The sequence below is a fragment of the Lampris incognitus genome, chromosome 9 (assembly GCF_029633865.1).
Source record: "Lampris incognitus isolate fLamInc1 chromosome 9, fLamInc1.hap2, whole genome shotgun sequence".
Lineage (NCBI taxonomy): Eukaryota > Metazoa > Chordata > Actinopteri > Lampriformes > Lampridae > Lampris > Lampris incognitus.
In genome coordinates, this window is record NC_079219.1 from 61,655,810 (window position 1) to 61,675,809 (window position 20,000).

The 20,000-nt window shown below is 46.4% G+C and overlaps 1 protein-coding gene across 1 annotated transcript in view; it reads left to right on the forward strand.

The window, feature by feature from the left end:
• Positions 1 to 20,000, forward strand: part of cspg5a (chondroitin sulfate proteoglycan 5a) — a 145,441-nt gene that overhangs the window by 81,243 nt on the left and 44,198 nt on the right. The window contains exons 4-5 of the mRNA XM_056286886.1: positions 12,098 to 12,286; positions 12,446 to 12,448. Of these exons, the coding sequence (XP_056142861.1) occupies positions 12,098 to 12,286; positions 12,446 to 12,448 (192 nt within the window). The remainder of the gene's footprint in view (positions 1 to 12,097; positions 12,287 to 12,445; positions 12,449 to 20,000) is intronic.

The window sequence follows — 20,000 nt, forward strand, 5'->3', positions numbered from 1 at the left end:
CCTGACGTGTCCGTCATGCTGGTCAGTACACCAGTGAGATGCTGCAGGTGTCACCTGACGTGTCCCTCATGCTGGTCAGTACACCAGTGAGATGCTGCAGGTGTCACCTGACATGTCCGTCATGCTGGTCAGTACACCAGTAAGATGCTGCAGGTGTCACCTGACGTGTCCGTCATGCTGGTCAGTACACCAGTGAGATGCTGCAGGTGTCACCTGACGTGTCCGTCATGCTGGTCAGTACACCAGTGAGATGCTGCAGGTGTCACCTGATGTGTCCGGTCATGCTGAAAGGGGTCTGCTTGTTTTGGCCATCAGAGGAGAGAGTACGGAGCTGTCATTCTTGGCTTACTGTCCTCCCCTGAATTGAAATGTTACTTAGTCTTTGTTCGGTCAGTGGGCATCCTGGCACATGAAGCCTTACAATAACTGAATAATAAAAACATAAAACATAAAGCCTTACAATAACTGAATAATAAAAACATAAAACATAAAGCCTTACAATAACTGCATAATAAAAACATAAAGCCTTACAATAACTGAATAATAAAAACATAAAACATAAAGCCTTACAATAACTGAATAATAAAAACATAAAACATAAAGCCTTACAATAACTGAATAATAAAAACATAAAACATAAAGCCTTAAAATAACTGAATAATAAAAACATAAAACATAAAGCCTTACAATAACTGAATTCTAAAAACATAAAACATAAAGCCTTACAATAACTGAATAATAAAAACATAAAACATAAAGCCTTAAAATAACTGAATAATAAAAACATAAAACATAGCCTTACAATAACTGAATAATAAAAACATAAAACATAAAGCCTTACAATAACTGAATAATAAAAACATAAAACATAAAGCCTTACAATAACTGAATAATAAAAACATAAAGCCTTACAATAACTGAATAATAAAAACATAAAACATAAAGCCTTACAATAACTGTATAGTAAAAACATAAAACATGAAGCCTTACAATAACTGTATAGTAAAAACATAAAACATGAAGCCTTACAATAACTGAATAATAAAAACATAAAGCCTTACAATAACTGAATAATAAAAACATAAAACATAAAGCCTTACAAAAGCTGAATAATAAAAACATAAGACATAAAGCCTTACAATAACTGAATAATAAAAACATAAAACATAAAGCCTTACAATAACTGAATAATAAAAACATAAAACATAAAGCCTTACAATAACTGAATAATAAAAACATAAAACATAAAGCCTTACAATAACTGAATTCTAAAAACATAAAACATAAAGCCTTACAATAACTGAATAATAAAAACATAAAACATAAAGCCTTACAATAACTGAATTCTAAAAACATAAAACATAAAGCCTTACAATAACTGAATAATAAAAACATAAAACATAAAACCTTACAATAACTGAATAATAAAAACATAAAACATAAAGCCTTACAATAACTGAATTCTAAAAACATAAAACATAAAGCCTTACAATAACTGAATAATAAAAACATAAAACATAAAGCCTTACAATAACTGAATAATAAAAACATAAAACATAAAGCCTTACTGTCACGTATCTGGAAAGAACCCAAAAGCAGACGGGACAACCAGGTAAGGGAAGAATCAAGTCTTTATTGAAGTGACCGATCTCAGGGGTAGAGCAGGAGTTGGCTCAGTGGCAGGTAGACGGGCAGGCAGGCAGAAGTCCATGAAAGGCGACGTTCCAGCGAAGACTGGGCCACAGTGGAGGCTTTTTAAGGGTGATGGTGATCACTTTAATGTCAAGGGAGAGCGGCGATTGCTTTGAGGGCCAGCTGGTGTACCGGGGTGAAGGGGGGGTCAGCAGGTGTCAAGGGCGATCGCTTTGATGTCAAGGGCGAGAGACTGTGACAGTACCCCCCCCCCTCCGAGGGGCGCCACCGAGCGACCTACCAGGCCCGTCAGGGTGCGTCCTGTGGAAGTCCCGGATGAGGTTCGCGTCCAGGACAAGGCGACAAGGGACCCAACACCTCCCCTCCGGGCCATATCCCTCCCAGTCCATGAGATACTGCAGGCTGCGACCGCGGCAATGAGAGTCCAGGAGACGATGAACGGTGTAAGCCGGATGATCATTGATCATATGAGGAGGTGGGGGCGGGGGGGCCGGAGGAACTAGAGGGCTTGTAGAGACAGGTTTGAGGCAGGACACATGGAAGGAAGGGTGAACCCGGAGAGTGCGGGGCAGCTTCAGATGGACCACAGAGGGGTTAATGACTTTGACAATGGGAAAGGGCCCAATATACCTGGGGGACAGTTTTTTAGCATCCGATCTCAAGGGTAGATCCTTGGTAGAGAGCCATACCTGGTCACCGGGGGAGTAGTCCGGAGCAGGGGTGCGATGACGATCCGCCAAGCGCTGGTAACGGCCGGAGGCCCTAAGCAGTGCAGCACGGGCTTGCCGCCAGGTCCGACAGCACCGACGGACATGGGCCTGGACAGACGGAACCGGAATGTCTACCTCTTGAAAAGGAAAAAGGGGGGGCTGATAGCCGTAAAGGCATTGAAAAGGGGACAACCCAGTAGCAGACGATGGCAAGGTGTTATGGGCATATTCTACCCAGGGAAGTTGTGAGGACCAAGAGGATGGGTTGGCAGACACCAGACAGCGGAGAACCGTCTCCAATGCCTGGTTGGCCCTCTCGGCCTGGCCGTTGGTCTGAGGATGGAACCCCGATAACAGGCTGACGGTGGCACCGATGGCAGAGCAGAAAGCCTTCCAGACCGCAGAAGTGAACTGGGGGCCACGGTCAGACACTATATCACGGGGAAGACCGTGGACCCGGAAAACCTCCCTGACCAGCAGATCCGCAGTCTCTCGAGCCGAAGGCAGTTTAGACAAGGGCAAAAAGTGAACAAATTTACTGAAGCGATCAACAACAGTCAGTACAATGGTGTTACTGTCGGAGGCGGGCAGACCAGAGACGAAATCCAAGGACAGATGTGGCCAGGGACGGTGTGGAACAGGCAGGGGGCGCAGCAGACCGGCACTGGCCCGAGTGGAGGGCTTATTCTGGGCACAAACAGGACAGGCAGAAACAAAAGACCCAGTATCCTCCGTCATGGAAGGCCACCAGAACCATCTGCGGAGGAAGGCTAGGGTACGGGTTACTCCAGGATGGCAGGTAAGTTTGGAAGAGTGAGCCCACTGCAACACGCTAGATCTAACAGCGTCTGGAACAAACAAGCGCCCGGGGGGACCGTTACCTGGGTCAGGCTGAGTCTGTTGTGCTGCCATGACCTCCCTTTCAATGTTCCAGGTGACAGCTGCAGCCGCAACCACACAGGTAGAGGGAACGATGGTGTCAGGTTGGAGCTTGGGCTCAGACTCCTCCCCATGCACACGAGACAGAGCATCGGGCTTGGCATTCCTGGAGCCAGGTCTGTACGTCAAAGAAAAATTAAAACGACCAAAAAAGAGCGCCCACCTGGCTTGGCGCGCGGTGAGTAGCTTTGCTGACTGGATGTATTCCAGGTTCTTATGGTCAGTCCACACTATAAAAGGAAGCTCAGACCCCTCCAGAAAATGTTGCCATTCCTCCAGTGCCAATTTCACCGCCAGGAGCTCACGATTCCCCACATCATAGTTCCTTTCAGCTGGGGAGAGACGGCGAGACAGGAAGGCACAGGGGTGTGTCTTGCCATCCTCACTGGAGCGCTGGGAAAGGACCGCCCCCACCCCAATCTCAGAGGCGTCCACTTCTACAACGAACTGCTTGGTTGGGTCTGGCTGGATGAGGATAGGAGCTGTGGTGAAGCGGTGCTTGAGGGCTTGGAAAGCTGCCTCTGCTACAGGGGTCCACAGGAACGGTCTGGGGGTGGAGGTAAGAGCGGTTAGTGGGGCCGCAACGCGGCTGTAATTGCGGATGAACCGTCTGTAGAAGTTGGCAAAACCAAGGAACCTCTGAAGCTGCTTACGGCTGGTCGGGCTTGGCCACTCAAGAACCGCTCTGACCTTGGCGGGGTCCATTCTCACCTGCCCATCGGCCACGATGTAGCCCAGGAAGGTGACTGAAGGGGCATGGAATTCGCACTTCTCTGCTTTTACGAAAAGGCGGTTCTCCAGAAGCCGTTGAAGGACTTGGCGGACGTGCATGACATGCTCTGACAGGTCTCTGGAAAAAATCAGGATATCATCCAGGTAAACAAAAACGAAACGATCCAACATGTCACGTAGGACGTCATTGACCAGACTCTGGAAGACAGCTGGAGCATTAGTGAGACCAAACGGCATCACCAGATATTCAAAATGCCCCAGGGGGGTGTTGAAGGCAGTCTTCCATTCATCTCCATCTCGAACCCGGACCAGGTGGTAAGCATTGCGGAGGTCTAGTTTAGTGAACACGGTGGCTCCCTGGAGAGAATCAAAAGCAGAAGTCATGAGGGGCAGAGGGTACTTATTCTTGACTGTGATGTTATTGAGGCCTCTATATTCAATACACGGCCAGAGGGTTTTGTCCTTCTTGGCCACAAAAAAGAATCCCGCACCAAGTGGTGACGATGAAGGGCGAATAAGACCAGCAGCCAAGGAGTCCTTGATGTACCTCTCCATGGACTCCCGCTCAGGCTTGGAGAGGCTATATAGGCGGCTGCTGGGGAGGGAAGCGCCCGGCAGCAGGTCAATAGCGCAATCATAGGGGCGATGAGGAGGCAGGGAGAGAGCTTGCTGCTTGTTGAACACGGCTTGGAGGTCATGGTACTCTGGAGGCACCAGTGACAGGTCAGAGGTCTCAGAGCTTGACACCTGACAGGGGACAGACTGAGGCAGATCAGACTGGAGGCATATGGCATGACAGACGGGACTCCAACTTGAAATTCAAGCCGATGACCAATCAATATGGGGACTATGCTTAACCAGCCAGGGATGACCAAGTATAACGGGAACAAGGGGAGAATTGATAACGAAAAAACTTAACTCCTCTTGATGGTTTCCCGACAACAGGAGGCGCACAGGCTCGGTCTTAGAGGTTATCCGGGCCGGGAGACGTCCATCCAGGGCATTAGTTTCAAGAGGCTGGTCCAGACTCACAGTGGCAAGACCTAGCTGCTTCACAACACTTGCATCCAAAAAGCTTTCATCAGCTCCAGAGTCAATTAAAGCCAAAAGTTTAGTGGACTGGCCTTTAAAACTGATGGTAGCTTGCAACTGGGTACGTGGACGAGGAGACAGTTGGGCTCACGAGGATCATCCTCCTCCCTCGTGAGCCTGCTAGTTTGACGGAACGGTGAGGGCAGGAGGCGAGAAAGTGACCAGGCTGACCACAATACAAGCAGCTGTTCTCGGTGATGCGGCGTTGACGCTCCTCTGGAGCGGAGGCCGGAAGCGGCCGAGTTGCATCGGCTCCGAAGCTGGGGAAGAGTCACGCCTCGGGCTTTCTCGGAGGACGTCAGCCTCAGTCGAGCGAGCTCGGCCCCCAGAGTTTGGAGGTGTGGCCCGTGGTAAGTGGTTGTGACCAGTAAAGCGGCGCGTCCTCTCTCGCCTCCGCTCCCGGAGACGGTTGTCCACACGAATGGCCAGGGTAACCAATTCCTCCAACCCTCCAGGCTCGGGGTAGGAAACCCATTCGTCCTTTATGGATTCGCTTAGACCGTTGGAAAACCCGGCCTGGAGGGACTCGTTGTTCCATCCGCTCCCCGCTGATAGCGTACGCAACTCAACTGAGTAGTCGGCGACGCTGCGGGAACCCTGGCGGAGAGAGATCAGTCTTTTTGAAGCATCCTTTCCCCGCACGGGATGATCAAAAACCTGGCGAAAAGCAGTGGTGAACTCAGCGTAGGATGAGGAAGTGGAGGCCCGCATTTCCCACACCGCTGTAGCCCAATCCAGGGCACTTCCCCGGAGAAGACCCATGATGTAAGCGACTTTGGCTCCATCCGTGGAATATGACTGGGGCTGCTGGTTAAACACAATCTCACACTGCATGAAAAAAGGGCGACAAAGTCCAAAATCTCCATCATACTTATCGGGCGGGGCAACCCATGGTTCCTTAGCCGAAGTTGATGGCGCTGGGGGTGGCGGAGCTGGAGGGGCGGATCCCGGGCTAGCGGAGGCACTAAGTTGGGTCTGGATTCCGGAGATCTTTGAGCTGAGCCCACGGAGGGCGTCAGCCATCCCCTGTAGCACCTGGCTGTGCTGGCCGAGGACCGATTCCTGGTTGGCTACAGCCTGGCAGACCGTGGCCAGGTCTGTGGTGGAGTGGTCTGCTGGGTCCATAGTGGCTGGAACATACTGTCACGTGTCAGGAAAGAACCCAAAAGCAGACGGGACAACCAGGTAAGGGAAGAATCAAGTCTTTATTGAAGTGACCGATCTCAGGGGTAGAGCAGGAGTTGGCTCAGTGGCAGGTAGACAGGCAGGCAGAAGTCCATGAATGGCCAGCTGGTGTACCGGGGTGAAGGGGGGGGGGTCAGCAGGTGTCAAGGGCGATCGCTTTGATGTCAAGGGCGAGAGACTGTGACACTTACAATAACTGAATAATAAAAACATAAAACATAAAACCTTACAATAACTGAATAATAAAAACATAAGGCCTTACAATAACTGAATAATAAAAACATAAAAACATAAAGCCTTACAATAACTGAATAATAAAAAACATAAAACATAAAGCCTTACAATAACTGAATAATAAAAACATAAAACATAAGGCCTTACAATAACTGAATAATAAAAACATAAAACATAAAGCCTTACAATAACTGAATAATAAAAACATAAAAACATAAAGCCTTACAATAACTGAATAACAAAAACATAAAACATAAAGCCTTACAATAACTGAATAATAAAAACATAAAACATAAAGCCTTACAATAACTGAATTCTAAAAACATAAAACATAAAGCCTTACAATAACTGAATAATAAAAACATAAAGCCTTACAATAACTGAATAATAAAAACATAAAACATAAAGCCTTACAATAACTGAATAATAAAAACATAAAACATAAAGCCTTACAATAACTGAATAATAAAAACATAAAACATAAGGCCTTACAATAACTGAATAATAAAAACATAAAACATAAAGCCTTACAATAACAATAATAGAAACATAAAACATAAAGCCTTACAATAACTGAATAATAAAAACATAAAACATAAAGCCTTACAATAACTGAATAATAAAAACATAAAACATAAAGCCTTACAATAACTGAATAATAAAAACATAAAACATAAGGCCTTACAATAACTGAATAATAAAAACATAAAACATAAAGCCTTACAATAACAATAATAAAAACATAAGACATAAAGCCTTACAATAACTGAATAATAAAAACATAAAACATAAAGCCTTACAATAACTGAATAATAAAAACATAAAACATAAAGCCTTACAATAACTGAATAATAAAAACATAAAACATAAAGCCTTACAATAACTGAATAATAAAAACATAAAACATAAAGCCTTACAATAACTGAATAAAAACATAAAACATAAAGCCTTACAATAACTGAATAATAAAAACATAAAACATAAAGCCTTACAATAACTGAATAATAAAAACATAAAACATAAAGCCTTACAATAACTGAATAATAAAAACATAAAACATAAAGCCTTACAATAACTGAATTCTAAAAACATAAAACATAAAGCCTTACAATAACTGAATAATAAAAACATAAAGCCTTACAATAACTGAATAATAAAAACATAAAACATAAAGCCTTACAATAACTGAATAATAAAAACATAAAACATAAAGCCTTACAATAACTGAATAATAAAAACATAAAACATAAGGCCTTACAATAACTGAATAATAAAAACATAAAACATAAAGCCTTACAATAACAATAATAGAAACATAAAACATAAAGCCTTACAATAACTGAATAATAAAAACATAAAACATAAAGCCTTACAATAACTGAATAATAAAAACATAAAACATAAAGCCTTACAATAACTGAATAATAAAAACATAAAACATAAAGCCTTACAATAACTGAATAATAAAAACATAAAACATAAAGCCTTACAATAACTGAATAAAAACATAAAACATAAAGCCTTACAATAACTGAATAATAAAAACATAAAACATAAAGCCTTACAATAACTGAATAATAAAAACATAAAACATAAAGCCTTACAATAACTGAATAATAAAAACATAAAACATAAAGCCTTACAATAACTGAATAATAAAAACATAAAACATAAAGCCTTACAATAACTGAATAATAAAAACATAATACATAGTCTTGAAAAAACAAACATCTGACAAAACAGAAAATAAAACTTTTTTTGCAGAATGACAAAACAGAGCTTTCTCTCTCAGCTTATGTCTGTGATTTACATATATAGTGTTGTGTCTTGTGTCTTGTGTGTTGTGTAGAACCATGGCCTCAGACTTGGAGGTGCTGACTCTCTTCCCGGCCATTTCACACTCAGCTGCAAACCGCTCCAGTATGCACAGGAGGTCACGTTCTGATGAAGCCAGCAAAACCACATCATCTGCAAAGAGCAGAGATGCAATTCAGAGGTTCCCAAAATGGACCCACTCCTCACCTTGGCTGTGCCTTGAGATCCGGTCCATGAATACCACAAACAGAATCGGAGACAAGGGACAACCTTGGCGGAGTCCGACACCCACCGACAACGTGTTTGACTTTGTGCCGAGAATGTGGACACAGCTCTCACTTTGGTTATACAAGGACCGGATGGCTTGTAGCAGCTGCCCTGGTACCCCATACCCCCGCAGTACCCCCCCCCGTACACGGTCGTAAGCCTTCTCCAAGTCCACAAAACACACGTAGACTCGCTGGTCACACTCCCATGCCCCCCTCAGCACTTCTGCAAGGGTAAAGAGTTGGTCCATTGTTCCACAGCCAGGACGGAATCCACACTGTTCCTCCTGGATCTGAGGTTCGACCATTGGTCGGAGCCTCCTTTCCAGCACCCTAGTAGACTTTCCCAGGGAGGCTGAGCAATGTGATGGCCCAATAATTGCAGCACACCCTCCGGTCCCCCTTTTTAAGTCTGAGACCATGATTCTCTACCGGAAAATGGTGGGTTGCTCCCTCCGAGTTGGGATGAGTTGTTGCCCCAAGTGAAGGAGTTCAAGTATCTCGGGGTCTTGTTCAGGAGTGAGGGTAGGATGGAGCGGAAGATTGACAGGTGGATTGGTGCAGCATCAGCACTAATGCGGATGTTGTACCAGACCGTTGTGGTGAAGAAGGAGCTGAGCCGGAAGGCAGAGCTCTCAATTTACCAGTCAGTCTTTGCTCCACCCCTCACCTATGGTCATGAGCTTTGGGTAGTGACTGAAAGGGTGCAATCGTGGATACAAGCAGCTGAAATGAGTTTCCTCCGTAGGGTGTCTGGGCTCAGCCTTAGAGATAGGGTGAGGAGCTCACACATCCAGAGGGAGCTCGGAGTAGAGCCACTGCTCCTTCATGTCGAAAGGAGCCAGTTGAGGTGGTCCGGGCATCTGATCAGGATGCCTCCTGGGCGCCTTCCTCTGGAGGTTTACGGGGCACGGCCAACTGGGAGGAGACCCCGGGGTGGACCCAGAACTCACTGGAGGGACTACATGTCCAATCTGGCCTGGGAACACCTTGGGATCCCCCAGGAGGAGCTGGAGGGCGTTGCTGGGGAGAGGGACGTCTGGAGTGCCCTACTTAGCTTGCTGCCACCGCGACCCCACCCCGGAGAAGCGGCTGATGATGAATGGATGAATGAATGAATGAATGAATGAATGAATGTGTGTTGTGTCACTGTCTCCACCACTGTCATGAGAAGTAATGAGGGAAAGATTTGCATTGCTGCCTTGTTTAGCAGCAAGATGGACTCGATGGTTTACACTGTGCGGTGTGTAGACGCAGCCATCTGCCCACATTTGCCCACATCTGCCCACATCTCATGTTGTCTGCAGGCTGACCCCGAATACTGCAGGGCCAGAGGACGAACGGTCTGGGACTCAAATGCTGGGGATGTGTGTGTCTGTGTGTGTGTGTGTGTGTGTGTGTGTGTGTGTGTGTGTGTGTGTGTGTGTGTGTGTGTGTGTGTGTGTGTGAACACGTGTCCATGCGTGCACACATGCCTCCCCACAAAAACACACACACACACACACACACACACACACACACACACACACACACACACACACACACACACATGCGTGCATAGTGCCAGAATGTTTTTTTTTTGTTTTTTTTGTTAATATGCTCTTGTGTGTGTGTGTGTGTTTGAGACCACGTGCCATTACACAGCCTGTGTGTGAGCCAGGTTGTTTACAGCTGGAAAACTGCCTCCAGGTTGTTTACAGCTGGAAAACCGCCTCCAGGTTGTTTACAGCTGGAAAACCGCCTCCAGGTTGTTTACAGCTGGAAAACTGCCTCCAGGTTGTTTACAGCTGGAAAACTGCCTCCAGGTTGGTTACAGCCTGAAAACCACCTCCAGGTTGGTTACAACTGGAAAACCGCCTCCAGGTTGGTTACAGCTGGAAAACCGCCTCCAGGTTGGTTACAGCCGGAAAACCACCTCCAGGTTGGTTACAACTGTAAAACCGCCTCCAGGTTGGTTACAGCTGGAAAACCGCCTCCAGGTTGGTTACAGCTGGAAAACCGCCTCCAGGTTGTTTACAGCTGGAAAACCGCCTCCAGGTTGGTTACAGCCGGAAAACCACCTCCAGGTTGTTTACAGCTGGAAAACCGCCTCCAGGTTGGTTACAGCCGGAAAACCACCTCCAGGTTGGTTACAGCCGGAAAACCGCCTCCAGGTTGGTTACAGCTGGAAAACCGCCTCCAGGTTGTTTACAGCGGAAAGGAAAACTGCCTCCAGGTTGTTTACAGCCGGAAAACCACCTCCAGGTTGGTTACAACTGGAAAACCACCTCCAGGTTGGTTACAGCTGGAAAACTGCCTCCAGGTTGGTTACAGCTGGAAAACCGCCTCCAGGTTGTTTACAGCTGGAAAACCGCCTCCAGGTTGGTTACAGCCGGAAAACCACCTCCAGGTTGGTTACAGCCGGAAAACCGCCTCCAGGTTGTTTACAGCGGAAAGGAAAACTGCCTCCAGGTTGTTTACAGCGGAAAGGAAAACCGCCTCCAGGTTGTTAAAAGCGGAAAGGAAAACCGCCTACAGGTTGTTTACAGCGGAAAGGAAAACCGCCTCCAGGTTGTTTACAGCTGGAAAACTGCCTCCAGGTTGGTTACAGCTGGAAAACTGCCTCCAGGTTGGTTACAGCTGGAAAGGGAAACCGCCTCCAGGTTGTTTACAGCTGGAAAACCGCCTCCAGGTTGTTTACAGCTGGAAAACCGCCTCCAGGTTGTTTACAGCTGGAAAACCGCCTCCAGCCTTTTCCCTTCATGTGCTGGTTTCACTCAGATGGAGTGATGGCATTACCTTGTGTGAATACAGAAGCATTAACGGCCTGCTGGGCGATCTGCCATCCTCCGTACGGCCCTGATAAACCCAAACAGCACCACACACATGTAGTGCAACATGGAACCTTCATTATTTTGGGGCGCACAGGGAAGCGTTTTCACATCCCACCCTAAAGCACTCGGAGGTAATCAGCAACAGACGAGGCTCAGGAACAAACACCGTTACTGCTGCGAGACGTTCAAGAGCTGCAGGCCTGAGTGCTTTCTGATGTTTGTCCATAACTGTTGCCAAATCTGGTTATGCACACACACACACACACACACACACACACACACACACACACACACACACACACACACACACACACACACACACACACACACACACACACACACACACACACACACACAGAGAGTTCACAAGAGGATGGGCGTTGATGTGACTCACTGGGAACACTTGATGGTCAGTTAACCTGCTCACCTGCTCTTCCTCTCCTGACTCCCTTCCTCTTCCCCGTTCTGTTTGGTCTCCTCACCGTCTGCATCCTCTCCGCTCATCTCCTTTCATCTTCCCTCTTTTCACCTGTTCATTCTTCTCTTCATTTCTCTTCTCTCATAATCTCATCTCACCTCTCTTCTCCTCCTCCTCTTTTGTCATCCCCCTTTCTTCCCTTGCCATTTTAAACCCATCCCCCCCCCTTTTTTCGTACAGGTGTAACGTCCAGGATTACATCTGGCATAAGGGGGCGCGCTGTGAGTCGGTGGTGACTGAATTCCAGGTGATGTGTTTGGCCGTGGGTGCGTCGGCCCTGGTGGTCCTTCTGCTCTTCATGATCGTCGTCTGCTTCGCCAAAAAGCTCCACGTGCTCAAGACGGAGAACAACAGGCTGCGGAAGCGCAGGTGAGGTCCTCATTCCTGGTCCAAAAACCAAACCCAAATGCCTAAAGGTCACTGTGCCTGCTGGGTTCTGTCTTATGTGGAAGAGAAACTTGCGTCAGCCTTAAGGGATGTAAGGCTGTTTGAACCCGACATGTTGCTGTTAGGTCTGACATGATACAGCAGGTATGCTAACACTTATGTTGCTAACAGGTATATATAGCAGTTACGCTAACAGTTCTATGGCAGGTATGCTAACACTTAAGTATGCTAACAGTTATACAGCAGGTATGCTTACAATTCTATAGCAGGTATGCTAACAGTTAGGTATGCTAACCGTTACATAGCAGGTATGCTAACAGTTAGGTACGCTAACCGTTACATAGCAGGTATGCTAACAGCTTCAGCCTCTAGAAAACTCCAAAAGTAGAAGAGAAAAAAGATAAAATCACACCCTTTGGTTTAGGGGAATGGTTACGCTACTATCAGCAATGATTTTTAGAAGGTTTTGATCCAACAATGTGACAAATACCTGGCAAGGAAAGGTAATATTTGTGTGGGATTGATACATCTTGTAGATACTGATTCTATTTACAAGCCAACCAGTAAAAAGAAATGAGAAATAAAGATAAACGTGAATAAAGAGTTCAGTGGCTTCTTCGAGGCGTTGCAGTGCAGTAATGGAAGACTTACGGCTGGATATCCGCTACTCACCGGCCTGCAAGTCTTCAGCTTGACTCCCATCCTCCCGTCAGTGTCAAACAAACGAACCAAGATGTGAAATGAACCTACATCTATTGGGAGGTTCGTTAATACAATGAGAGAGTTTGGTTGAAGGTGTGTTGGTAGAAATTAAAACCAGTGTTGAACGGAAAGCAACAGTTAATTCTGTATATGAATAGTAATTATTATTCCACTTGAGGTTTGTTCAGAGTATGGAACGGTGAGGGGACGTGAGCAGTGTCAGGATGCTGAGGTCTGGGCAACGGGGAAGTAACCAAACAGGTTATGAAGAGGAACAAGGCTTTTGGCAGATGTTAGATAACGTGACTCAAATCTCAGTGATTATGAGGACAGACAGAGAAAGATAGTGGTGTGGATATTTGCATATAGCGTTAGCCTTAGTGTTTTTAAAAATGCTCAGACCTAAACATCAGCCTATGAATGAAATTCCTCCACCAAACTATGAGCAGAGTATTGAACCAGCGACTTTATTGTCCATGTTTAAATGCCCTTGGTGTAGCTCAAGCCATCATATTCAGAGAAACATTGAGTGCAGGTTAAGTAGATACCTACTGTTAGAAGCTTATTCTGTTGAAACAGCCTCTGCTCAGACCAAAAAGGCTGGAGACCATTTTCATTTAAGCAAACACAAATATGGCGGCCAGAGTAAACAACTGTCCCTTCTACACACCCATCCATCCATTATCCAAACCGCTTATCCTGTGCTCAGGGTCGCGGGATGCTCGAGCCTATCCCAGCAGTCATCGGCCAGCATGGATGGGCTGCCAGGCTGCCAGGCAATCACAGGGCCGAAACACACACACACACACACACACACACACACACACACACACACACACACACACACACACACACACACACACACACACACACACACACACACACCTAGGGACAGTTTAGTACGGCCGATTCACCTGACCTACATGTATTTGGACTGTGGGAGGAAACCGGAGCCCCCGGAGGAAACCCACACAGACACGGGGAGAACATGCAAACTCCACACAGAGGACGACCCGGGACGACCCCCAAGGTTGGACTACCCCGGGGCTCGAACCCAGAACCTTCTTGCTGTGAGGCGACCACGCTAACCACTGCACCACCGTGCCACCCCCTTCTATACACCAGAGGAGAAACTGGGGCTTTGAATATGTAGATTATGTAGAATATGTTGATTCTTATTGGGGGGTTTTGGAGAGCAGTTGAAAACAAAGACAATAAATGCATTTAAGATGGTGAATGACTGGATGGAGGCACAACTATACATTAGTGATACACACTAATGATATTAGTGATTGTGGTGTTCTCAACACAGGAAAGTTAATTTGGATGTATACCAGTAATGGATTGGTGACGGCGCTCACTCACTGGTTGATATGTGAGTGATAAATATGAAGTACACACCTCTAACAGAACACACTAGTTCTCTAGCACTCTAGCTCTCTAGCACTCTAGCTCTCTAGCACTCTAGTTCGCTAGCACTCTAGTTCTCTGGCACTCTAGCTCTCTAGCACTCTAGCTCTCTAGCTCTCTAGCACTCTAGTTCGCTAGCACTCTAGTTCTCTACCACTCTAGCTCTCTAGCACTCTAGCTCTCTAGCACTCTAGCTCGCTAGCACTCTAGCACTCTAGCTCTCTAGCTCTCTAGCTCTCTAGCACTCTAGCTCGCTAGCACTCTAGCTCTCTAGCACTCTAGTTCGCTAGCACTCTAGTTCTCTAGCACTCTAGCTCTCTAGCACTCTAGCTCTCTAGCACTCTAGTTCTCTAGCACTCTAGCTCTCTAGCACTCTAGCTCTCTAGCACTCTAGTTCTCTAGCACTCTAGCTCTCTAGCACTCTAGCTCTCTAGCACTCTAGCTCTCTAGCTCTCTAGCACTGTAGCTCTCTAGCTCTCTAGCACTCTAGCATTTTAGCTCTCTAGCACTCTACAGGATAGATAGTGTGTGATCATGTTAAATAAAAGTAACTTGAGTTTTCGCGAGTCTGCCGTGTGGACATTCCTGTTATTTACTCTAACCTCTGGAACATATTGTGTTGTGCTAATACACGACGGTGATTACACCTGATATCGTGGTAACTGCTAGTCTTAGGTTGTGTTTTACATCTGCTGAATCAGTTGTGCTACGGGTCATCTGCTAACACAGGGCTCCTGCATAACGTTCAGCAGATCAAAAGTGTTGTGAGAAGCTGCTGTGTGCTGTAGCAGCACGACCAGGGACGTGTCATTTTTATCAGACCAGACAAGTCAGTTGTACTTTTGGTGTTGGAGCCGTGGCCTGTAATAAAAACCATATTTACAGCTACATGGAAGGTGTTTAGCTAAGACTTTTATCCACACTGACTCAGCATGAGTTAGCCGCCAAGATATTGGCTATGCTTTTCTTTTTCTTTGATAAAACATAGTACCTAACTCGCTATACAAATATCAGTTTAAAACACGTGTTCTTGCCTGGTGCTTTAATGCACTACTCTTTTCAACCACAAGAGAAACACCACAACCTGCAGTATGATGAAGGCCAAGAAGAAGACCGTTGCTGACGTTAGCTCACTGAATTCCCGTCCCTGTCCAACGTCAACTCGGACGTCCATAACAGCAACCCCGGACAGCTCGTCACCGCATCATCCAGCTCCCAAAGACAGACTGGAATAACAGATGCCATCGCACTCCACTGGGCCACAGATGTGTGTCCACTAAACACTGGGAGCAATGCAGGCTTCAGGAAAGTGGTCCACGCACTGGACAGAAGACATATGGTCCCCTCACACCGTCATTTTTCCAAAGTGGCATTACCGAAACGTCAAGAGGAAATAGAGAAAGATTAGAGCACTTCATCACTTCATCAGACTCTGTTGTCTGAGCCCATGGACGTGAAGGGAACATGGAGACATGGAGAGGGGCTTTCAGAAAGAGGAGGGTTAGAACAAGCACAGAGGAGGAGAGGAACAGTGGATGAGATTATAAAGACGATTGATTGGGAAAGAAAATGATGCGAGGCTTAAGGGCTCCCCAGAGGGTTATGGCTCGGTTAAGAGAGAGACAGAGAGAGAGAGACAGACAGAGAGAGATGACCCAGGTGTCAGGGAAACCCTGGTATAGGTTCTTACTAGGCTCCACTGACATAGAACACACACACAGCTACAAATATTTGGGGCTAATAATTACCTCTACAGGAAATTTCAATCTCAGTATTAATGATGTCAGAGACAAGGGAAGAAGGGCTTTCTATACTATAAACAAGTCTTCAAACATAGACATACCTGTTAGAACATGGCTCAAAAATATTCAAATCCATAATTGAACCAATGTTACTATATGGTAGTGAAGTGTGGGGTCCTCTTGTAAATCAAGACTTTGAAAAATGGAAAAAACACCCAATCGAAACCCTGCACACCGAGATTTGCAAGAGCATTCTCAGAGTACACAGGAACACGCCCAACAATGGATGCCGAGCAGAACTAGGCCAGTTTCCCCTATTAATAACAATGCAAAAAAGAGCAATCAAATTCTACCAACACCTAAAAGCAAGTGACCCCAACTCCTACCATCACAAAGCTCTCAGTTACCAAGAGGAGAACAAAGAGAGGAGTCCCCTCAGCCAGCTGGTCCTGAGGCTCAGCTCAGCCAACAGCACAAGTCATCAGGACAGTCCTCGCACAATCTGGCCCAACCACATCATAGCTAAAGAAAAAGAAAGTTACATTAACCACTGGACATCCATCACAAAAAGTCAAAGCAAACTTCAATGTTATGTGGCTCTAAACAGACGGTACACGATGGCAGACTACTGACCACCCTGCCCGACCAGAAACAGAGAAAGGCACTGACTATGTACAGACTCAGTGATCACAGCTTGGCCATAGAGACTGGCCGACACAGGCAGACCTGTTGCCCAGAGAAGACAGGTTGTGTCGACTCTGTCCAGAGAGACAGGTGGAGACAGAGCAACACTTCCTGCTACAATGTAGCACATATGAAGACTTAAGAACAAAATTCTTCACAAAAATTAAATGTAAATTCCAAGACTTGGACACACTCTCTGACCAGACCAAAATGACTTGGACACACTCTCTGACCAGACCAACATGACCTGGACACACTCTGACCAGACCAAAATGACTTGGACACACTCTCTGACCAGACCAACATGACTTGGACACACTCTCTGACCAGACCAACATGACTTGGACACACTCTCTGACCAGACCAAAATGACTTGGACACACTCTCTGACCAGACCAACATGACCTGGACACACTCTGACCAGACCAAAATGACTTGGACACACTCTCTGACCAGACCAACATGACTTGGACACACTCTCTGACCAGACCAAAATGACTTGGACACACTCTCTGACCAGACCAAAATGACTTGGACACACTCTCTGACCAGACCAACATGACTTGGACACACTCTCTGACCAGACCAAAATGACTTGGACACTCTCTGACCAGACCAACATGACTTGGACACACTCTCTGACCAGACCAACATGACTTGGACACACTCTCTGACCAGACCAACATGACTTGGACACACTCTCTGACCAGACCAAAATGACTTGGACACACTCTCTGACCAGACCAAAATGACTTGGACACACTCTGACCAGACCAACATGACTTGGACACACTCTCGGACCAGACCAACATGACTTGGACACACTCTGACCAGACCAAAATGACTTGGACACACCCTCTGACCAGACCAACATGACTTGGACACACTCTCTGACCAGACCAAAATGACTTGGACACACTCTCTGACCAGACCAACATGACTTGGACACACTCTGACCAGACCAACATGACTTGGACACACTCTGACCAGACCAAAATGACTTGGACACACACTCTGACCAGACCAACATGACTTGGACACACTCTCTGACCAGATCAAAATGACTTGGACACACTCTCTGACCAGACCAACATGACTTGGACACACTCTCTGACCAGACCAACATGACTTGGACACACTCTCTGACCAGACCAACATGACTTGGACACACTCTCTGACCAGACCAACATGACTTGGACACACTCTCTGACCAGACCAACATGACTTGGACACACTCTCTGACCAGACCAACATGACTTGGACACACTCTCTGACCAGACCAAAATGACTTGGACACACTCTCTGACCAGACCAACATGACTTGGACACACTCTCTGACCAGACCAACATGACTTGGACACACTCTCTGACCAGACCAACATGACTTGGACACACTCTCTGACCAGACCAACATGACTTGGACACACTCTCTGACCAGACCAAAATGACTTGGACACACTCTCTGACCAGACCAACATGACTTGGACACACTCTCTGACCAGACCAACATGACTTGGACACACTCTGACCAGACCAACATGACTTGGACACACTCTGACCAGACCAAAATGACTTGGACACACACTCTGACCAGACCAACATGACTTGGACACACTCTCTGACCAGATCAAAATGACTTGGACACACTCTCTGACCAGACCAACATGACTTGGACACACTCTCTGACCAGACCAACATGACTTGGACACACTCTCTGACCAGACCAACATGACTTGGACACACTCTCTGACCAGACCAAAATGACTTGGACACACTCTCTGACCAGACCAACATGACTTGGACACACTCTCTGACCAGACCAACATGACTTGGACACACTCTCGGACCAGACCGACATGACTTGGACACACTCTCTGACCAGACCAAAATGCAACATGTACTTGGGGAAAACAGTGTCAGCTCATAGATGCAGCAGCGAGACATGTCAGGTCATGTGACAGCCTGAGAGACAAGCGGCACAACACATGACAGCTGTAGTCTCCTCACCACCCATGCTCCACCTTCTGATCTACTTCTGTTTGTCTATTGTTATGGCTGTGTTATTGTTTCTTTATTGATCGTTACAATGTTGTGTTGATGTTCATTATTAGTGTTACTATGTACCGTTCAAACTGTATTTTGATGCTTTGGCAACATTGTTGTAAAACTTTCATGCCAATAAAGCCCTTTGAATTGAATTAAATTGAGAGACAGAGACAGAGACAGAGACAGAGAGAGAGACCGTGAGAGAGAGAGAGAGCCAGAGACACAGAGACAGAGAGAGAGAGAGAGACCGTGAGACAGAGACAGAGACAGAGACAGAGAGAGAGAGAGAGAGAGAGAGAGACCGTGAGAGAGAGAGACAGAGAGAGACCGTGAGAGAGAGAGAGAGAGCCAGAGACACAGAGACAGAGCGTAGGGGGACAGAGAGACTGGCGAGGATAAGAGAGGATCTGAGGGTTTAAGGAAAGGGGGAAAGGAGGTGAAGGTAAAATGGAGGAAGGATAGATTGACAAGCAGAGGAAGAGTGGAATGAGAGAGGAAGAGTGGATGGACAGACAGATGGGGCATGATGAAATGGACTTGAGGGGTTAAAATGAAGAGAAGTGAGGGAATGCAGAGAAGAGGAAGAAGGAATAGAGGAAAACACAGATGAGTGAAATGATGTAAAATGATGAAGAAGAGGCTGGTGTGCAGAGAGAGAGAGAGAGAGAGAGAGAGAGAGAGAGAGAGAGAGAGAGAGAGAGAGAGAGAGAGAGAGAGAGAGAGAGGGCTGAGTGTGAGGGGGAAAACGGGCTAGCCAGCGCAGCACATGCTAGCTAGCTCCTTGCCTAGCAACACGGCCATCGTGGATGAGCCGAATGCAAATGCCGACCGACACCTGAACAGCAGCAGAGCCCACGCTGGCGCTATTTTTAGCCACGGCAGGAAGACTGGTATGAGTCGCAGCCAACACGGTGAGGAAGAAGAGAAGAAGGATGAGGGGATGATGATGAAGGGGAAAAGTGTCGCAGTCAGGGGCAGCTGAAGCAGGAGCCACTGTAACGCTAGCTTAGGGAAAAAAAGTATGATGTCATTGGTTCTCTGGATCTAGCTGAAAGTAGGGCAATCTGAACACGGGGGGGGGAGGGGGGAGGGGGAGAGAACACAAGACAGAA